We start from the raw sequence: 21,767 nt of genomic DNA, 5'->3' as shown, positions 1-21,767 counted from the left end.
TATACTTTGTGTCAACTGTTGATATTTTTTATGTATTCCACTTTAGTAGTAGTTTCCATAGTAAACTATTTCATATGTGCTTTTATTTACCTGTATAATACAGTCACCTGCTCATAACGGTCACTTTTACCAAGTCTTTTGAGTGACCTTTATACACAGGTTCCATGGTCTGTTTTTACTGGATGTGGGGGTGGGGACAAATATTAATTCACCTTTTAGAGGGACGGCCAAATCATAGTCTGGGCATTTCAGCTTCTGACGCTTATAACCTCTTAAATAATCAGTTTTCCACAGACAAGACAGCACATGTATACCACGACCTTTCATATAACAGCCTTGGGACACTGGCTAGGATGGGAATAAATACAATGGTCGGTCGATGGGGTTCGATCCTTCAAATCATCATATCACAGAGTTCAATTACTGCTGATGAAATATGCTTAAATTATTATTTTACAGGTAATGGTATGTGGGAAAATATGTTGATGCAAATAATGCCAACAATTCAATTTCAATTTATTGGTGATGGGGGGGGGGAGGGGGGAGAGGGGGTTGCCATCCTCATCCCACTTTTTCATTACCGGTATCTTTGCAAAAGCTCTTTTCAAAATGTTAAAATTCATTTTTTTGGTCAACAAATAAAATATATCAACTAATACAAATACATGTACCTTCTTTAACTGTTTCATATTAGTTAACTTAAAGTATTCCGAAAATAAAATGTCTGCCTTCGAAGTTACACACACAATAACAAACGGTTAGACAAGCAATACATCGCACATTATAAATCTGAAGTTGCTACAACAAATCCCCTCCTTCAAACTGTTTGGTAAATATCGGTAAGATTTGGTACGGTCATATCTCGCGATATTCCTCATTATATACGCATATAATCCGGACCAATTGTCCACCTAAAATGATTATTAAACCTCGGATCGAACTCCCAATTACTATGTCCGTTGTAACGCCGTGAAGTAATCTTAGTATCGCTAGCTCCGGAGTTGGAGATCTCATGAAATTCATATTCATAACCAATAAAGACGATCTCCGTCAGCCCGGCTTATCAAAAGATATGCTTGTTTGCTTTCGCTCATCTAAGAGCCAATGTCGGCCGCATGAATCGTTTGAGCGCGGCATTGATGAAGCCGCCAAGAGATTTCCTCAGCGTGTGACACTTTCATTTCTGTGGGTGCACCGCGCGGCGCCAGGCTGATCTGATGACGTCACGGACACGGCCGGTGCTGATATTCCTGGTCGTCCTCGGTTGGCAGGAATCCCCATTGCTCATTAATGCTGAATACTGATCGCTGCTGTACATCTGCGTCTTTGGAAAAGTGCTGCTTAGGCGTGGATAAATCGAAAATCCGCCCTTGCGTATGATCTGGCAGTGTGGTGCTGCGCTGTCTTGTGCTGTCCTTTCGTTGTCTTGTCCTTTCAAGTTCGTCCAGTTGTCTCTGTTATTGTGGATTAGTTTTTGTGTTGGTTTTTTTTTTCTTGCTTTTTTTTTGGTGGTGGTTTCTTTTTTGTGGATTTTTTAAAAATTTATTATTATTATTATTATTAATTATACAGTGTAATAGGTTTTCCCATAGATGTGATGTACTGGCCTTTGAATCTGTTGCAAATCTGTGTCATGAAAATGCTTAACAAACTATGTCGCACATCTGCAAAAAAGCTATGTCATGAATCTGCAACGTAAAGCTCTATAACCATGAACCTGGAATGAATTTGCAAAACAAAGCTATGCCATGAACCTGCAAAACAAAGCTATGTTATGAATCTGCAAAACAAAGCTATGTCATGAACCTGCAAAACAAAGCTATGTCATGAACCTGCAAAACAAAGCTATGTCATGAACCTGCAAAACAAAGCTATGTTGTGAAACTATATCATGAATTTGCAGGACAAAACTATGAAAAACAAAGCTATTTCATGAATCTGTAAAGCAAAGCTATGTCATGAAATTACAAGCAAAATTTGCAGTAGATCTGCTTATAGAGTTATAAGTTAACTTTGCGAGCAAAATTATTTGGCTGATCTGCCGTAAAATAAATAGTCAAGCTTGCGGTTATAGCAATACCATGTATCTATTTGTGCAAAGCAATGATGTACGATAAATATAATGATATGCTGACCAGCATCAGTAACCCACCATCAAAGGTTGGTGTCTGCTGCATGAGTCCATACCTCAGTAAGGCTGTCAGTAACCCACCGTCAAAGGTTGGTATCTGCTGCATGAGTCCATACCTCAGTAAGGCTGTCAGCAAACCATCGTGAAAGGTTGGTGCCTGCTGCATGGGTCCATACCTCAGTAATGCAGTCACAAAACCATCGTGAAATGTTGGTGTGTGCTTCTTGGGTCTATACCTCAGTAATGCAGTCAGTAAATCATCGTGAAAGGTTGGTGTCTGATGCATTGGTCCATACCTCATTAAGGTTGTCAGTAAACCATCGTCAAAGGTTGGTGCCTGCTGCATGGGTCCATACCTCAGTAAGGCTGTCAGCAAACCATCGTCAAAGGTTGGTGTCTGCTGCATGGGTCCATACCTCAGTACGGCTGTCAGCAAATCATCGTCAAAGGTTGGTGTCTGATGCATGGGTCCATACCTCAGTAAGGCTGTCAGCAAACCATCGTCAAAGGTTGGTGTTTGATCCATGGGTCCATACCTCAGTAAGACTGTCAGCAAACCATCGTCAAAGGTTGGTGCCTGCTGCATGGGTCCATACCTCAGTAAGGCTCAAATCATCGTCAAAGGTTGGTGTCTGATGCATGGGTCCATACCTCAGTAAGGCTGTCAGCAAACCATCGTCAAAGGTTGGTGTCTGATGCATGGGTCAATACCTCAGTAGGGTTGTCAGCAAACCACCGTGAAAGGTTGGTGCTTGATGCATGGGTCCATACCTCAGTAGGGCTGTCAGCAAACCATCGTGAAAGGTTGGTGCCTGATGCATGGGTCCATACCTCAGTACGGCTGTCAGCAAACCATCGTGAAAGGTTGGTGCCTGATGCATGGGTCCATACCTCAGTAAGGCTGTCAGCAAACCATCGTCAAAGGTTGGTGTCTGATGCATGGGTCCATACCTCAGTACGGCTGTCAGCAAACCATCGTCAAAGGTTGGTGTCTGATGCATGGGTCCATACCTCAGTAAGGCTGTCAGCAAACCATCGTCAAAGGTTGGTGTTTGATCCATGGGTCCATACCTCAGTAAGACTGTCAGCAAACCATCGTGAAAGGTTGGTGCCTGCTGCATGGGTCCATACCTCAGTAAGGCTCAAATCATCGTCAAAGGTTGGTGTCTGATGCATGGGTCCATACCTCAGTAGGGCTGTCAGCAAACCATCGTGAAAGGTTGGTGCCTGATGCATGGGTCCATACCTCAGTACGGCTGTCAGCAAACCATCGTGAAAGGTTGGTGCCTGATGCATGGGTCCATACCTCAGTAAGGCTGTCAGCAAACCATCGTGAAAGGTTGGTGTCTGATACATGGGTCCATACCTCAGTAAGGCTGTCAGCAAACCATCGTCAAAGGTTGGTGCCTGCTGCATGGGTCCATACCTCAGTACGGCTGTCAGTAAACCATCGTGAAAGGTTGGTGCCTGCTGCATGGGTCCATACCTCAGTAAGGCTGTCAGCAAACCATCGTCAAAGGTTGGTGTCCATCGTAAGGCTGTCAGCAAACCATCGGTTGGTGCCTGCTGCATGGGTCCATACCTCAGTAAGGCTGTCAGGTCAAAGGTTGGTGTCTAATGCATGGGTCCATACCTCAGTAGGGCTGTCAGCAAACCATCGTCAAAGGTTGGTGTCTGATGCATGAGTCAATACCTCAGTAGGGCTGTCAGCAAACCACCGTGAAAGGTTGGTGCTTGATGCATGGGTTCATACCTCAGTAGGGCTGTCAGCAAACCATCGTGAAAGGTTGGTGCCTGATGCATGGGTCCATACCTCAGTACGGCTGTCAGTAAACCATCGTGAAAGGTTGGTGCCTGATGCATGGGTCCATACCTCAGTACGGCTGTCAGTAAACCATCGTGAAAGGTTGGTGCCTGATGCATGGGTCCATACCTCAGTAAGGCTGTCAGCAAATCATCGTGAAAGGTTGGTGTCTGATGCATGGGTCCATACCTCAGTACGGCTGTCAGTAAACCATCGTGAAAGGTTGGTGCCTGATGCATGGGTCCATACCTCAGTAAGGCTGTCAGCAAATCATCGTGAAAGGTTGGTGTCTGATGCATGGGTCCATACCTCAGTAAGGCTGTCAGCAAACCATCGTGAAAGGTTGGTGTCTGATGCATGGGTCCATACCTCAGTAAGGCTGTCAGCAAACCATCGTGAAAGGTTGGTGTCTGATGCATGGGTCCATACCTCAGTAAGGCTGTCAGCAAACCATCGTGAAAGGTTGGTGTCTGATGCATGGGTCCATACCTCAGTAAGGCTGTCAGCAAACCATCGTGAAAGGTTGGTGTCTGATGCATGGGTCCATACCTCAGTAAGGCTGTCAGCAAACCATCGTGAAAGGTTGGTGTCTGATGCATGGGTCCATACCTCAGTAAGGCTGTCAGCAAACCATCGTGAAAGGTTGGTGCCTGCTGCATGGGTCCATACCTCAGTAAGGCTCAAATCATCGTCAAAGGTTGGTGTCTGATGCATGGGTCCATACCTCAGTAGGGCTGTCAGCAAACCATCGTGAAAGGTTGGTGCCTGATGCATGGGTCCATACCTCAGTACGGCTGTCAGCAAACCATCGTGAAAGGTTGGTGCCTGATGCATGGGTCCATACCTCAGTAAGGCTGTCAGCAAACCATCGTGAAAGGTTGGTGTCTGATACATGGGTCCATACCTCAGTAAGGCTGTCAGCAAACCATCGTCAAAGGTTGGTGCCTGCTGCATGGGTCCATACCTCAGTACGGCTGTCAGTAAACCATCGTGAAAGGTTGGTGCCTGCTGCATGGGTCCATACCTCAGTAAGGCTGTCAGCAAACCATCGTCAAAGGTTGGTGTCTGATGCATGGGTCCATACCTCAGTAAGGCTGTCAGCAAACCATCGTCAAAGGTTGGTGCCTGCTGCATGGGTCCATACCTCAGTAGGGCTGTCAGCAAACCATCGTCAAAGGTTGGTGTCTGATGCATGAGTCAATACCTCAGTAGGGCTGTCAGCAAACCACCGTGAAAGGTTGGTGCTTGATGCATGGGTTCATACCTCAGTAGGGCTGTCAGCAAACCATCGTGAAAGGTTGGTGCCTGATGCATGGGTCCATACCTCAGTACGGCTGTCAGTAAACCATCGTGAAAGGTTGGTGCCTGATGCATGGGTCCATACCTCAGTACGGCTGTCAGTAAACCATCGTGAAAGGTTGGTGCCTGATGCATGGGTCCATACCTCAGTAAGGCTGTCAGCAAATCATCGTGAAAGGTTGGTGTCTGATGCATGGGTCCATACCTCAGTACGGCTGTCAGCAAATCATCGTGAAAGGTTGGTGTCTGATGCATGGGTCCATACCTCAGTACGGCTGTCAGTAAACCATCGTGAAAGGTTGGTGCCTGATGCATGGGTCCATACCTCAGTACGGCTGTCAGTAAACCATCGTGAAAGGTTGGTGCCTGATGCATGGGTCCATACCTCAGTACGGCTGTCAGCAAATCATCGTGAAAGGTTGGTGTCTGATGCATGGGTCCATACCTCAGTACGGCTGTCAGTAAACCATCGTGAAAGGTTGGTGCCTGATGCATGGGTCCATACCTCAGTAAGGCTGTCAGCAAATCATCGTGAAAGGTTGGTGTCTGATGCATGGGTCCATACCTCAGTAAGGCTGTCAGCAAACCATCGTGAAAGGTTGGTGTCTGATGCATGGGTCCATACCTCAGTAAGGCTGTCAGCAAACCATCGTGAAAGGTTGGTGTCTGATGCATGGGTCCATACCTCAGTAAGGCTGTCAGCAAACCATCGTGAAAGGTTGGTGTCTGATGCATGGGTCCATACCTCAGTAAGGCTGTCAGCAAACCATCGTGAAAGGTTGGTGTCTGATGCATGGGTCCATACCTCAGTAAGGCTGTCAGCAAACCATCGTGAAAGGTTGGTGTCTGATGCATGGGTCCATACCTCAGTAAGGCTGTCAGCAAACCATCGTGAAAGGTTGGTGTCTGATGCATGGGTCCATACTTTCAGCCTATAGTGAGTGCACAGATTAGATTTTTTCTCACTAGGATAATTTTCCCATGTATGTGTTGTTGTTATTTATTTTTTATTTATTTATTTAATTAATTTTTTTTTGGGGTGGGGGGGGGGGGGTATTGTGGGGTTTTTTTTTTTTTTTTTTTTTTTTTTTTTCGTAATGTGACGCGGACACAGAATGCGGAAAACGGAAGCATCAAAACTCATTTCTATATTATCAGTAGCAGTGATTTCATATGAGCATGTTTTATGCGTCCGTTTCCGCATCATGCTCTCACAACGCCCGCGCCGCTTCAAAATCCGTGTACCTGGAAACAAAACACTGAAGCATAATCAGCTTGTATTCTTGTTAATCCACAGTTGCTGATAGCTGGATATTATTGGATATATTGACAAAAAAAGAGTATTGAAACAAAATGAATGATCTGTTGATTTATTGTTTTACACTCCCTCGACGTAGATCAGACAGCAGAGCGACAATGGTGACAACGCCATGGATCATCGGTCTACAGGCATTCCGTTATCGCCGCCACTCTACCGGAGCACCGCTGCGAAAACACATCTTTATCTTACTGTGGCACCGACTGCCGTTGTAGATGGATGTGTTGATGCTGCTGTAATGTATTGGTTTAGTAATGAGGCTGAAAGGACAAAAATGCTTTATTTGTACAATGAGCTGTTAGATACCATGAGACGATTGGTTTTGAGAGTTAGACAGAACCCACTGCCGCAACATCGACCATTCATATCAATAAGCAGCAAATTATTTTTTAATATGCACTTTACCATAGACAAGACACAGTGGAGAATAATGTCACATAAACCTACTTTTCATACAATTTGTAAAACATGTCCGACCAAAGCTGACAAATAAAGATGGTAAAGTTTGTTTTATTTGACGACGCCACTAGAGTACATTGATTTTTTTTATCTTATCATCATCGACTATTGGCTATTTTAGAGGAAACCCGCTGTCGCCACATAGGCTACTCTTTTACGACAGGCAGCAAGGGATCTTTTATTTGCGCTTCCCACAGGCAGGATAGCACAAACCATGGCCTTTGTTGAACCAGTTATGCGGAGCACTTACTCGGGGATCAAAACCCAGTACCTACCAGCCTGTAGACCGATGGCCTAACCACGACGCCACCGAGGCCGGTTCAGTAAAGATGGATGCAGACCAAAGAAAATTATTATATAGGCGCGCGTTCCCACGTTCAAAAACATTTTCTCTTATTTTTTAATATATGTTTTGGGTGAGAATGACTTCCCCCTCCCCCGCCCATAGTCCAGACCCCCTGCTAAATGTCCTGCACACTTGTCTGTTATAGTCGTAGATCTGACTTGGATCGTCTGCGACTGTGTTCCCATATATTTTTTAAAACATTCTTTAGTTTGCGTCAGTCTGCGTCAGTTTGCGTCAGTCTGCGTCAGGCAGACGATGATCTGCTACATATTTTAAGGAAACCAGTGTCCAGATATCAAATATCGATATCAAAGTAAGCATGTCAAAACAAAAACACTATGGCAGATTTATACATGGCTACTACAATAGCAATCATAATATTTGAGAAGTGAAACAATTGGCCAAATACACAAGAACAATAATTTATTTTTTTAATATTTAATCTTTTAAAACATTTTTTGTTAAATTTCGTTATATTTTCAAAAATGTTATACAATATTAATAAGTACAGGGTTTTTTGGTGGGACGTAGCACAGTGGTAAAGCGCTCGCCTGATGTGCGGTCGGTCTAGGATCCATCCCTGTCGGTGGCCCATCAGACTATTTATCGTTCCAGCCAGTGCACCACGACTGGTATATCAAAGGCCGTGGTGTGTGTTATCCTGTCTGTTGGATAGTGCATATAAAAGATCCTTTGCTACTAATGGAAAAATTTAGCGGATTTCCTCTCAAAGAGCTGATGATGAATACATCTATGTGCTCTAGTGGTGTGTCGTTAAACAAAACAAACTTTGTGTGTGTGTGCTGTGTGTGTGTGTGTGTGTGTGTGTGTGTGTGTGTGTGTGTGTGTGTGTGTGTGTGAGGTTGTTGTTTTGTAAGTGGGGTTTTTTTTTTAATGTTTACATGTTTACTATATTCTGAAAGAAAACTACGGCTATAAACGATGTGCCGTTTGTCATGTCATCAAATAGCGTCGGCTTCCATAGTTTTGCATCACTCCGGTTTATCACCGTAAACTGCATTAGTTAAGGGAGCGTTTGCTATCTACGTGCGATGAAACACGGCTGATTATTGGGATTCCTTGGGCAAACCGATCTGTCAATCAAGTATCTATTGAGATTCGAGATGTCGGTCAACACATTACGGTGCATGGTAATTCACGCGACGTTAGTTAGAGTTAAGAGAGCAAGGCTATGTACACCAAGCATAACCGAGTTAATTCATTCTTATTAATATGACTATATAATTTTTGACCCTAGAGTAAAATTATTGTATACAATTCGATTATTTTACACATTAGTACATAATATATAGTAAATAAAATGCCCGAGGGCTTATATATGTCAATTAAATAACTGAAATGTTAGTGGTGGGTGCTTCTTTCCATATAATATTTGTTATATTTCCTATATCGACCATCGGCGGGATTTATTAAATTTAGGGTGATCTTAATATCAAATTACCAACATTCAAAATGATGATTGCTTGGTATATATTTTGATTGTGAATTTTACGTCCCACCCTTCTTTCCTGTTGTCGTCAAGTGATAAAATTAATAGGTTTTGACGTAGCCCGAGTACTCGACTGTAAGAGAGCTAGTCTGACATTGGATTGTTATGATGCTCTCATCCAAATGTCCGTCTAGCTCTCTTACAGTCAGAAAGAAATGTTTTATTTAACGACGCACTCAACACATTCTTATTTACGGTCATATGGCGTCAGACATATGGTTAAGGACCACACAGATATATAGAGAGGAAACCTGCTGTCGCCACTTCATGGGCTACTATTTTCGATTAGCAATAAGGGATATTTTATATGCACCACCCCTTTGATAAACCAGTCGTGGTGCACTGGATGGAACGAAAAATAGTCCAATGGGCCCACCGACGGAGATCCATCCCACACCGACCGCGCATCGAGCGAGCGCTGTACCACTGGGCTACGTCCCGCCCATCTTACAGTAAGAGTACTCGGGCTAGTGTTGACGGTGTGCTTTCATTTACATTGAACTGCAAGAACAAGCAATAATAATATCTGTACAAGATATAGAACAACAGTTATACAGGTCATACATTTACACGTGTTTGGAATCTATTTCAAGCAGAAAATTACATCATTACGGAAGATGGAGCCTTTTAAAGACAAAATAAAATGAAATAGGTGTATTTTAAACTATATTACTTGTACTAATATTAGCAGTAATAAGAATTGTGGTTTAGTTTTAGATTTGAGTAAACGTGCAAAACTAGGCTTGCGATGTTTTGTGAAATTGGAAAAAAGAAATGTTTTATTTAACGACGCACTCAACACATTTTATTTACGGTTATATGGCGTCAGACATATGGTTAAGGTTCACACAGATATAGAGAGAGGAAACCCGCTGTCGCCACTTCATGGGCTACTCTTTTCGATTAGCAGCAAGGGTTCCTTTATATGCACTACCCCACAGACAGGGTAGTACATACCACGGCCTTTGATATACCAGTCGTGGTGCATTGGCTGGAACGGGAAATAGCCCAATGGGCCCACCGACGGGGAATGATCCCAGACCGACCGCGCATCGAGCGAGCGCTTTACCACGGGGCTACGTCTCCCCCCCCCCCCCCCCCCCCCCCCCCCCCCACTGTGAAATTGGACCCGGATTGTTATATGTAAAAAACATTGTTCGGTCTACATATCGTGGGTTCGCATCACAGCACTGGCTCGGGGCGGGATCTAGCTCAGTCGGTGCGGCCACTAGCGTAGCTAGGATTGTGGGTCACCTACATTGGGAGGGGGTAACCACACTGTCTGTTAGTCGGGCGACGGGGAAATAGATGCCATTGGGGGTAGGGCATGACACCCCTCATGGCTTCCCTCTGGCTACGCCAGATTGCATCATAGCATCGAATCACCTCAGTGGACCCATTCTCTGACTGGGTCTTGTTTTCGGTCCAGTCCACTACGACTGGTATATCAAAAGATGTGGTATGTGCTGTATTGCTTGTGGTAACTTTAAAGTGCATATAAAAGATGTCTTGCTACTAATAGGACAATTAAGCGGGTTTTCTCTAAAACTATATATCAGAATTAACATATCCAGTAGCCGATGATTAATAAACCAATGTGCTCTAATGGTGTCGTTAAACAAAACAAACTTTAACACAGTACTGGTTCCAACTTGGAGTGAGTTTCCACGGCTCGTTCGGGAGGCCACTACATCGAAGTGTTTTTCATTAACCAAAATAACTAACCATTAAACTTTATATTATTTAGTGAAGAGTGTTTGAACCTTAATTGCATAAGTGGGCGGGACGTAGCCCAGTGGTAAAGCGTTCGCTTGATGCGCGGTCGGTCCAGGATCGATCCCTGTCGGTGGACCCATTGGGCTATTTCGGCGTTCCAGCCAGTGCTTCACAACTGGTGTAACAAAGGCCGTGGTATGTACTATCCTGTCTGTGGAATGGTGCATATAAAAGATCCCTTGCTGCTAATCGAAAAGAGTAGCCCGTGAATTGGCGACAGCGGGTTTCTTCTCTCAATATCTGTGTGGTCCTTAATCATATGTCTGACGCTATATAACTGTAAATAAAATATGTTGAGTCCGTCGTTAAATAAAACATTTCTTTCTTTTTAATTGCATAAAAGCACGAACATATATTAATACATTATATATATATATATATATATATATATATATATATATATATATATATATATATATATATATATATAACACCCTTGACTTCGATTGTTTGTTTTAATGTATTAATTAATATATGTTCGTGCTTTTATGCAATTATTTATACATAATTAGACTCAGATAGAGGGTTCTTTGCCTGTCCCAGCTAATACAAAAGTGTGGGGGTTTTAACGACACCACTGGAGCACATTGATTTATCGGTTATTTGATATTAAACATTTGGTAATTTTGACATAGTCTTTGAGAGGAAACCCGCTACATTTTTTTTCCATTAGTAGCAAAGGATTTTTTATATGCACCATCCCACTGACAGGATATCACATACCACGGCCTTTGGTATACCAGTCGTGGTGCACTGGCTGGAACGAGTAATAGCGATCTTACACCGACCGCGCACCAAGTGAGCGCTTTACCACTGATCTACGTCCCTGCCCCAGCTAGTACAGGTCTGTGGGAACGATATCAGGAAAGAAGATGGGGCACAGTCTATAGTGGACGGGGGGTGGGGTGGGGGGGTCACAAGCTACATGTTTACCTTTATATGGAGTAACACAAAATCGTTGTACATTTTCATCTTCATGATATAGATCTAGGTGTTTGTAATATTCAGTGACTCGTTATAGTTCATCCCTTCAGGAAACCTATCCTGTCCCTGTCAGACCTGGGGGGGTGGGTGGGTGGGGGGGGAGAGGGGTTTACAATATATTTTGGGTGCATTAGCAGGGCCGTACCCTGATCAAAAGCCGGGGGGGGGGGGGGGGGGCACTACTTTTTATAAACAAATGAAACACTATACAAATTAAACCCTGAGATGTGTATGCTATTTTCTGGAGTAAAAAAAAACCCAGTCAGATTCTCAGGAGGGGTAACTGCCCCCCGCCCCCCCCCCCCCGGAGGGTACGGCCCTGATTGGTATATGGCTCATAATTTTTGAATTTGTAGATTTATTAACTAAATCAGTAATAGGCCTATTAAAAATAGGCAAACGGCTCAAAACTTTATGAATATAAGGGAAATAACCCTTGTTATCCTATAACAAAAGTTGTCATAAATAATTGCTTCCCTTTATAATTTTGTGCTTTGATTCATACCTCGGAAACGGACATAATATTATTTCCAAACAACTAACCAATTGTAGCTTTATTATAATTATATTATCAGTATTTAATTCATAAATAAGATTAGAATTTTTTTTTTTACCATCATGAGCATCATTATCGTTGAGTTTGGCAACAATATTATTTATAAATGGAAATGGAAATTAACTATGATATGAGACCTTCTAACCAAAAGTCGACTGGTGTTACGCAAGATGTTTCGAATATTGGTGGAAAATGGCGAAGAGGAACAGACGTTAGTTATACTTTTAGCGTTTTAAAAAAATTATGTGAAGTTGAATGTTATTGAGAAAATGTGTATTAGTCACGTCATCTCTCATCCTCTTCACGATGATATGTTTGGGTTGAATTATCAGTAAATTGTTAAGAAAATACAGTATCTGCTTTAACTTGTGTTTGGGTAAGTTCCTCCCAATTCATAAGTTCATCCTTCACCTACTTTCACTCCTAAAGTCTTAGGTCTCACTAAACAGATCACGGAAAAATATCCGCTCGGTCCCCCCCCCCCCCCTCCCTAACCCTAACCTTAACCCCAACCCCAACCCCAACCCCAACCCAACCCCAAACCCTAACCCCTAACCCCTAACCCCTAACTAAAAATAATAATGGAGGGGACCGGGCGGATATTATACCCAGATCACTTCTGGGTGACAGTTCATTCATCACGGTCCACTATAGTTCCTAATTGGGACACATGTTATGGTTCACATATTCACTTCTAGGAAATGATGAAGAATTAAAACAATATGTATGTTTAATGATAAGCCTTCTGGCTGTATTTTGCCCATGTTATTTTGTAATATTGTGCATCGACCTTTTGGGACATGGGTATATAGCGCAAGTGACAGCCGGAATGAATCGGTTAATGAACCACCTGTTCGGACCGGTACTACAGCCAGATGTGGTTATATAGCAAAAAACTGAGACGGAAATGTTCTCAATTTTGGAGTGAAAATAAATGCTTATATAATGTATGTTCGCAGTGGTGTATGTTGTTAGTGCCAACGAGAACCCGTTCTATGGGCAATCTTCGCTTGAAGTTGGGCAGTTTAACATGGGTTTCAATGGCAGATGACATCTGTGTAGTGAGACCGTACACTAAATTATTGGTTCATCGGCATGAGTTCGACCCGTACCCCCCTTTCAATGGTTAGGGTTAGTCTTTAGGGCCTTGATATAGAGGGGTATGGGTTGAACTCTTTCCACATTGCGGAAATACGTAAAGCCAAATCGGAATACTTTGATAAAATTGACAATAAAATTAATAATTCTGATACAGGTGATGCGCCAGTTCTGGATCACTTCCGGTTCACCTGTAGTTACCGATCAGTCTGTCGGTATATAAATTTTTTAGTCATTTCTAATGTAAATTTCATTTAAAAAAGTATTCCAACAAATAAATAATATGTCATTACATGTTTCTTGAAATTGTACGTAAAAAAAAAGCCTGTAACAATATTATGAATATACACACATAATACAGTCTTGGTTTTGTTTTGGATGCCAATAAATACCCACTGTTAAAAATTTACACAAGCAGACAACATGAAAAAAAAGAGACGTTTAACAAGAGAGATGAACTTTTCGATGTTTTTCTGTTTATATCATTTGAAATTTTATAGTACGTGTAGGGGAAACGTATATAGATTGTGCATGACAAGTTTTATGTATAATAATAATAATAATAATTATTATTATTATTATTATTTTCTTCTTAAACCTCTCTGGATTCGTCATTTCAACCACTAGTTCATAGTAATTTGACCCTGCATGTGTTGGACCCATATCATAATAGCCCTAAACTGTTCGTTCCATGGCTAGTCGTCATCTGCAAAATATTCTATTAATCGTTGTATAGTTCCATTTATTTTTCTTTTATTATTTTTCTTTTATTATTTTTGTTTTCTACAAGTAATGACAATATGTATATAATGTAAAGACACGTAGGCCTATTTTATAAACTGAAACTACAATTTAAGTCTTTCACATTATATTTGTATATGTAATTTGCCATTCATACACACACAGCTGCAGTCATTCAGCAGTAATGCTAATATAAATAAAATGTTGTTTTTAAAAATCCATTTTCGTTTAATTCGGGCAAAAATCAGTCTGTCCTGCCCACTTACAAAAATGGGAGCCTGTATGGCCTATGTTAGATCGCCAGTCTAGACCCCACATCTCTGCTAAAATCACTGCACACGTATCTTGTATTTGCCCCATAAGACTATTCAGTATTGTTGCCCACCCCACTCAGTGTGAGAGCCGTCCACTCCATTACTTGCTTGATTGATTGGAAAAAACATTTTACTGTACAAAGAAAAGAATCAGCACAAGTTTGACAACTTGGAGGACCGTTATAAAATCCTGGCACCACCAGTGGTCTGTTTCGCATGTGCCACAGCACGTGCTTTTCGCATACTTGACTGCTCAACTTTGGGAGAGGGGGAGGGTCCTCTTATAATCTCTTATACGGCTTCTCATTTCAACAGTCTACCACTATAGAGTGGATTAATTTTTTCAGTGGGATTTTTGTTTTATACAATCGCATTCTGATGCAGGACAATGATCTGTGTATTCACATGGTCAATCTGAGCTACTCCTAGCCTTTAGAAATTAGACTGTCGTTGAAAATAATTCTGCATTCAGGAGCAGATCCAGGAAATATTTTGTGGGTGTGGGGGACTAACCGGAAAAGGACAAATGGAACATGTCAAAAGGGCATCCCAATGAAGGAATTAAAAAAAATGATAATAATAATTCCACTTTGTGACTGTTTAGTGTGTATCACTATATTAATTAATATTTATCATTATATTAACTAGGGGTCTAACCGTCCTGCTCCAAAATTACTGTTAATTTTAATATTATGATAAATACTAAACAGTCCCAAAGTTGATATTTTGCTGATAGGTCATTTCTTTCTATTTCCAATAAAAGGTGCTGATTTTTCAAACCTTTGTGTTCCTTTCACAAAGAAAATGTGACTTTTAAAAGTCATCAATATAATAGTAATAATAATAATTATTATTATTATTCAGGGGCGGCGCAGACAGTATAGCCGGTATGCAAAGAGCCGTACCACTTTTGTGTGTGTATTTGTTATATCTGTGAAAATAACCTTACAAGTAATTTGAAAGGCGAGTCTGGCAACCACGAGCCATACCACTATTTTTTTTACACTGTGCTTCCCCTGTTATTATTATTATTGTTATTATTGATATATATGGTAATAAATGATTTTTTAATTATTATTATTATTATATAATAGAATTCCAGAAATTTAATATAATTCGTACTTGTTGAAAGTACAAAACGAAAAGAATAAGGATTGTAGTCACACCTTTATTTTTGACACGAGCCCCATATATCTGACGTTAGGGGTGCAACGATATGGTCAAAACCGTATTGCGATATAAGAAACTGTATTGCAATATGTATTGCAATATAGTTGATATTATTTAAATTTAATATTTATGGTGGGGTTTTTTTAATGAAAACAGAAGGCATAACTTTTTAATGATCTTTATTAGTTTCAGCTGTCAGGCTAAATGTTTTAGGCCATATTTTTATTTTTTAACACAATATTAGTCTACTAGAACACCGGTGTGACGGTGTCAAACTATTCATAAATTGTCACATTCGGAAATCCTTACTATCAGGCTTTTCCGTTGCTGCTCGCTTGACACGGAAATGTATGTAGGGCAATTCCACGGTAACTGATGCAACATTCAGACATTTTTTAACGTCTTGATTATTATTATCTTTTTAAAGTATTCAATAATATTATTAAGAGTGTTTTTGATTGAAATAAATATGTTGTGACAAAGTCATGTCAAAAGAAAATTTCATTGCATACAATCTCAGTGCAACTACAATCACAAATGAAGTGTGGGTAACTGACGCAACAAAAAAAGTAACTTGTATTTGACATGTCTTTTAACTTGCCAAAATTCTCTGAATCTGAAGTATCAAGTTTTCAGGTATATATAGAAATGTGTAGTGCACATGTAATCTATGATCACTAGAACAAGAGAACTAAGTTTTCTACAAAGAATTTTTTATTAATGGGTAACTGGCGTAACACTAAACGTAACTGATGCAACATTTGCGAATCATAAAAACTAATAAGAACATATTTTAAAAATAAAACATTTGTCTTTGGCAACTGGTTCATCTGAATTGTAAGAAATACATAAATCTTAAAGGGAATTAAAAAAAACTTAACAATAGGGGCATGTTCAGGGTGGTGGGTTGGGGGGGGGGGGGCGGGGGTCAACACCCCCATTTCCCAACCCTATCCCTGCTCAAAGCAAATTATTATTATTATTTTAATATGCATATACATGCATTTGTCATGATGAATTTTACTTGTAGAATGCAAGAAATTGCATTTTAGGACATCAGGTCCTCACAATTTTTCAAGCCCCCCCCCCCCCCAGTAACTTGGACAGTTGCACCTTCAATGCCAGTCAGTCTAAACCATCGGTGCTTCAAAGTTTTTTTGCACACATGCCTCAACAATGAGACAACAGCTTACGTTTACATGTACATCTTGATTCGAAGTGTAGTGATTTGGGGTGGGGTTTTTTGCAATTTCCAAGTATATATACTGCATTCACTTTCTTATGACATTACCATATGACTGAACCGAACCAAATATTTCGTAAGAAATCGATGGAATAAGGCATATATTGTAAATAACCCATATTCTTTCTTTAAAATCTGGGGGTTTTTTATTTTCAGCATGCTGTCCTGTCTCATTTTTTTTTCTTGTTTCATTTCACTTTATCTTGCTCCATTTTTCACCATTCTCTGTTCTTTTCCCCTCTCCAACCTCCTCCTGTTCATTCAAATGTGCTTGATTCTCATTCATTTTCTAGATTGCTGTCTTGGGAGGTATTCTACTAAAAACATCAGCAACTTGAGATATTTTTAGGAGTAGTAACCAATTTATCAAATGAAAGGACATTTGCTATCTTATAGTTGCATAATATATTTCCAAAAATTATTATTATTATTTTATTTATCTTTTGAAATCTAAAGATTATTCTTGAATTAAGTTACATGCCCATAAAATATTACAACCAAATAACTTCATTTACAGGTAAAAAAGAATTATATCATTATAAAATTAATTTCAGGTGACCAACAGTTAATTGCATGAAATTACATTTTGAATTTGAATTGCAATTGCACAATGACAAAGGATTGGCTGTTTTGTTGAATAACTGATGCAAACTGTTTATGTACTTTACAATTTTAGCCAAGAATTCATGGGAAAACCACTGTGGCAGTACGGTGTAATGTTGATTTATTTTTCTGAGTTAATTATGAAACATCGTGTATTAAATCATCTAATGTGTAGTTATTTATCATAAATAAATGTAAAAATTGGCAAAATAAGTGACTTACCACTACATGTATGAAACTGCAATTTTAAATTTGTGTTACCAGTAATTATTATTGAACATTATAGATATTGTTTATAATAAACGGTGCTGTACATATATTAATCTAAGCTAATGAAACAGTGTCTACCTCTAACATCACAAGCAATACAATATACATGTATCTAATGAAACAAATTCTATGTGCATCTGACGTCAAAAGCTATACAATATATATCTTGAAGTATAAGGGTATATGCATTGATGCTTGTGAAACTGCTATCATCTACATACATGTATCTATTTAAAAACAGTGTTAACCGAGTCATGATTATTTTATTTTAGTGAAACAGACATCTTTAGATTAACTTCTAAGGAGTCACAGTATTTGCAGTTCTTGAAAACTATTTTTTTTAATAGTTTTACACAGATGTGATAATAAAGAAATGATAAAACTTACAAGTGCAGAGGTCAAGAAAATTCATTTCACAATCTTACATTATGCCTCCCAGAAATATAACAATGGGAAATAATGTATGTGATAATGTCTTGCATCAGTTACTGACTGGGGAGTTACGTCAGTTACCAATAAATTTTAATTCTTGGTGTGCCCACTTAGATTATTATGTTGCCATGTTGTGTAACCATGGCACAACTAAGAATATAAAAAAATATAATATATGGTAGCACAGTAGGAGGTCAATATTAAAATTAAGCTTCAAAAGGTAACTGATGCAACGAGGTCATGCTATAAGTTCAAGTTTTCATTCATAAAAATCTATTCCAAATTTATTAATTTGTGTTGTTTGGGAATTACCATTAAGATCTTAGAAACAAAATGCAATACTTACCTTTATCATATTCATCCAATTTTAATGACATTTTTGAAAAAAGATTTCAGTGCAATTTGGGTTCTATTCTTAGGAGGAAATAGCACAAATTAAAGATGGCCGCCAGGTCACATGACACAGTTTTGAATTAAAACATGAATATTTTATGGTTTATTGATTATCAACAAATAATTCTATGTGAAAAATAAAGGCATAACAGTGAACAAAAAATTCACTCCAGAGGTATCGTTTTTCGTGGAATTACCCTGTATTGAGTCGCAATGTTTCGCCAGATCGACCGAACCAGAGTCAAGGTTATTAGCCGAGGTATTTTGAACGATCGGCCAAAGTATTCCGAGTTCAGTGAAAAACAGCAAAGTGTGATTCTCATTTGTTGGTTTATTTCTTTGAAGATGATAGCCATAGCCGTATTCCAACGTAAATGAACAATAAATGATAATGTGTAAGTAACAAAACATTTATTTGTAATTATCGTTAAATGGTTATTTTCATTGGACTTTTAACACGTTTTGTTTAGAAGTTAAAACCAAGAATAACCGACCTATCACTTCGTATGCCAACAAGTAAGCCGACTACGCTTGACATGATTGTTACATTTCCTGTCATCACCAATTAATAAAATGATGTGGTTTTCGTTTGTTAGTTTGTTTGCCTATTTCAAGTCAAATAAGATACAAGGAAAACAAATAGCGTATAAAAATCGCGATACACAAAACTGTACTGCAGTTCGTATCGAGCTGATCAGTTATCGTGGTATACTGGTATACCGGTTTATCGCTGCAGCACTAACGTCATGGGACACCATCGTTGATTTTCAGTTAATTTTAGAAATTGCTAATTAGGGGCATGATCAGGGGGGTGGGTACCTCATGGAGTTGCAAATGGCCATAAAATATGTCAGACAGGATCCACGAACGTACAGAAAGTGCTAACATGTTGGAAATAGTGTTTTAGAAGGCCTAAGCCTCTAATTTCGAAAGTTATCCAGAACTGGACAAAGTGATCCGCAACTGGCGTAAGTATGCCAGCTTGAACAACACTGTTTTTGGTGTTAAATGTTTACCGGTACCTAAATTTTCATTTGATATCACTGTTTATTTATATGGTTGATTGTCTTTATTACCAAGAATCTCTTTTAAAGTCATACACGCACATGTTGACATAATTCAATTTTTTTTTTGAAGTGATCCAGAACTGGCACATCACCTGTACTGGATCAAAAGACTGGTGGAAACTTGTTACTAATTATATAAAAAAATTGCGGTTCTGTTAGTTCAACAATAACTCCATTGCTTATTGAAGGCACTCTTATTGAAGATCCCAAGGATGTAGCCAATGCTTTTAATGATTTTTTTGGTATAAAACGGCATAAGTTCGACCCGTACCCCCATTTCAGTGGTTAAGGTTAGTTTTAGGGTTAGGGTTAGTCTTTAGAGTCTTGATATAGAGGGGTATGGGTTGAACTCTTTCTATCTTATTAGTAATAGACTACTTAAACTTTTAGCTAAAGAATTATCTTATCCTCTAACTCGCCTATTCAGTTTATCATTATATCACTGTTTTTTCCCCATCTAGTTGGAAACTTGCTAACATAAATCCTATCCACAAAAAGGGAAGTATCCATAAACTAACGAACTATAGACCTACATGTATCTCATTAACAAGTAATCTTTCAAAACTTTTAGAAAAATATATCATTAAATTAGTTTAAATATATTTTTAATTTCTTTAAAACCAACAATATTATAAAAAAATTCAATCTGGTTTTATCCCAGGTTAACCAGTTATTTTATTTATATCATTTTATTTGTCAATCTGTAGATGAGGGAAAAGAAGTTAGAGCGGTGTTTTGTGATATAAGTAAAGCATTTGATTGAGTTTGGCATACGGGTCTAATCCACAAATTAGAAATAACATGATTTGAAAGTTATCTATCTGATCGTAAGCAACGTGTTGTATTACAAAACCAGTCTTCTTACACGAAAACTGTCCCAGCTGGTGTCCCCCAAGGTTCTGTTCTTGGTCCTATCCTATTTTTGATCTACATAAATGATATTGTTTGTGGAATTACTTCAAATATATGCTTGTTCGCTGATGATACTTCGTTATATATAAGTTTGCCCCCAGTGGGTTGTCAGTTGGCCCTCAATTATTTGTCAGTTCGCCCCCAACTTTTTATAAGTTACCCCCACCCAGTAAAGATGATTTTAGTGGAGGTGGTTTTGTTTTCTTCGTTTTTGTTCTTGCTACATGTGCGCATTTGTTTGAAAGGTATTAAAGGAATGCTAAAGCAAGGCATATTCAACGATACGTAATGCACATTATTGCTTAATATCAACAAGTATAATCGTATAGTTAATAAAACGGTTAAATGTGACGGCTGTTAATTATAATGGGCACAGCCATTTTGTACCATCTGGCGAGCTGGTGGTTACGTAATACCTAATGTGTCACGTCAGGAATTGGTCTTCGAATTGAAGAAACAAAACATACCTGATTTTTGCGAATTCATAGCAGTCTTCTGTAATAATATCTATCCCAGTAACACAGCAACATGTATGTGTGGTTTATTTTTCAATACAAAATAAACCACCATTGTCAAAGTGTTGAAATAACTGTATTATATTTTGTATATAAATTAACCCACGTACTGAAATAATAGTCGGAGTGTTTTCTTGCTTAATTGGTCTTTTCTTTCCGTGGCCTGTACCTGTGGTTCTTGATTGGCAGGTGTATATTAGACGGTTCCTAGACACTGTGTCTAGACACACTAAAAAGGCGTGCATCTTTTATTAAGATCACAGGGTATTGTGTGATAACCTCAAATCGTAATGGACTTTACCAGCTTTATTACTGTAAGTAATTCTGTAAAACCCTTAATTAAGTAGACTTCCCCACCTAAAATCACAAAACTGACCAATTACGTAGTCCCAGAGAAAAGAAAATTATCACTTGTTTATCGTGAGTGGTCGTTTTTGCTCGAACGTATCCTACCAGTAGGCCTAATAATATGCATTTTTTCTTTGGATTTTTTAAAAGAAAAAAATACTATAACTCCATTTCGTTATATTGATGCAAATTGAAATATATTTAGTTAAATAGTTTATTATACTATCAAGTCATTTATGTTGTTTTACAAGTTAGGTTGATGAAAGCGAAGCGCCTTATCGTAAATCAGAGCATTTGTTTACACTGTGCATAATAGAGAAGTTGGAACTGAGCTGACGTCACTTCGCCCCAAGCTATACCACCGGACGTCACAAAAACTAAACAAAATGGCATAATCATGTGTTGGTGGTCCGGGTATGCATCTTTCCAACACATAAGGCTCTTGTTGGAGTTTAGTTTACCTTTAATGGGAAGAGAG

General features: G+C 39.3%; 2 protein-coding genes across 2 annotated transcripts in view; one reads left to right on the top strand and one right to left on the bottom strand.

Annotated features, from left to right (window-relative positions):
- Window positions 1-3,817: 3,817 nt before the first annotated feature.
- Window positions 3,818-5,129, bottom strand: LOC121374404 (mucin-3A-like). The gene is made up of 2 exons (XM_041501505.1): window positions 4,682-5,129; window positions 3,818-4,554 (listed from the first exon to the last, which is right to left on the bottom strand). Exons 1-2 carry the CDS (start codon window positions 5,127-5,129, stop codon window positions 3,818-3,820), a joined length of 1,185 nt encoding a protein of 394 aa, XP_041357439.1.
- A 7,255-nt stretch (window positions 5,130-12,384) lies between these two features.
- Window positions 12,385-21,767, top strand: part of LOC121375154 (kelch-like protein 8) — a 31,151-nt gene continuing 21,768 nt past the window's right edge. The window contains exon 1 of the mRNA XM_041502425.1: window positions 12,385-12,559. The gene's annotated coding sequence lies outside the window, so the exon portion shown is untranslated. The remainder of the gene's footprint in view (window positions 12,560-21,767) is intronic.

The sequence above is a fragment of the Gigantopelta aegis genome, chromosome 6 (genome assembly GCF_016097555.1).
Source record: "Gigantopelta aegis isolate Gae_Host chromosome 6, Gae_host_genome, whole genome shotgun sequence".
NCBI lineage: Eukaryota > Metazoa > Mollusca > Gastropoda > Neomphalida > Peltospiridae > Gigantopelta > Gigantopelta aegis.
This window is presented reverse-complemented; position numbering and strand designations above follow the sequence as displayed.

What these genes read in the sequence shown, in the direction of transcription:
- LOC121374404 (XM_041501505.1), bottom strand. Translation starts at nt 5,129, where the DNA reads ATGCATCAGACACCAACCTTTGACGATGGTTTGCTGACAGCCCTACTG. An exon ending in GGCACCAACCTTTCACGATG is followed by an intron (nt 4,555 to 4,681) that starts GTTTGCTGACAG and finishes GTTTGCTGACAG; the next exon opens with CCTTACTGAGGTATGGACCC.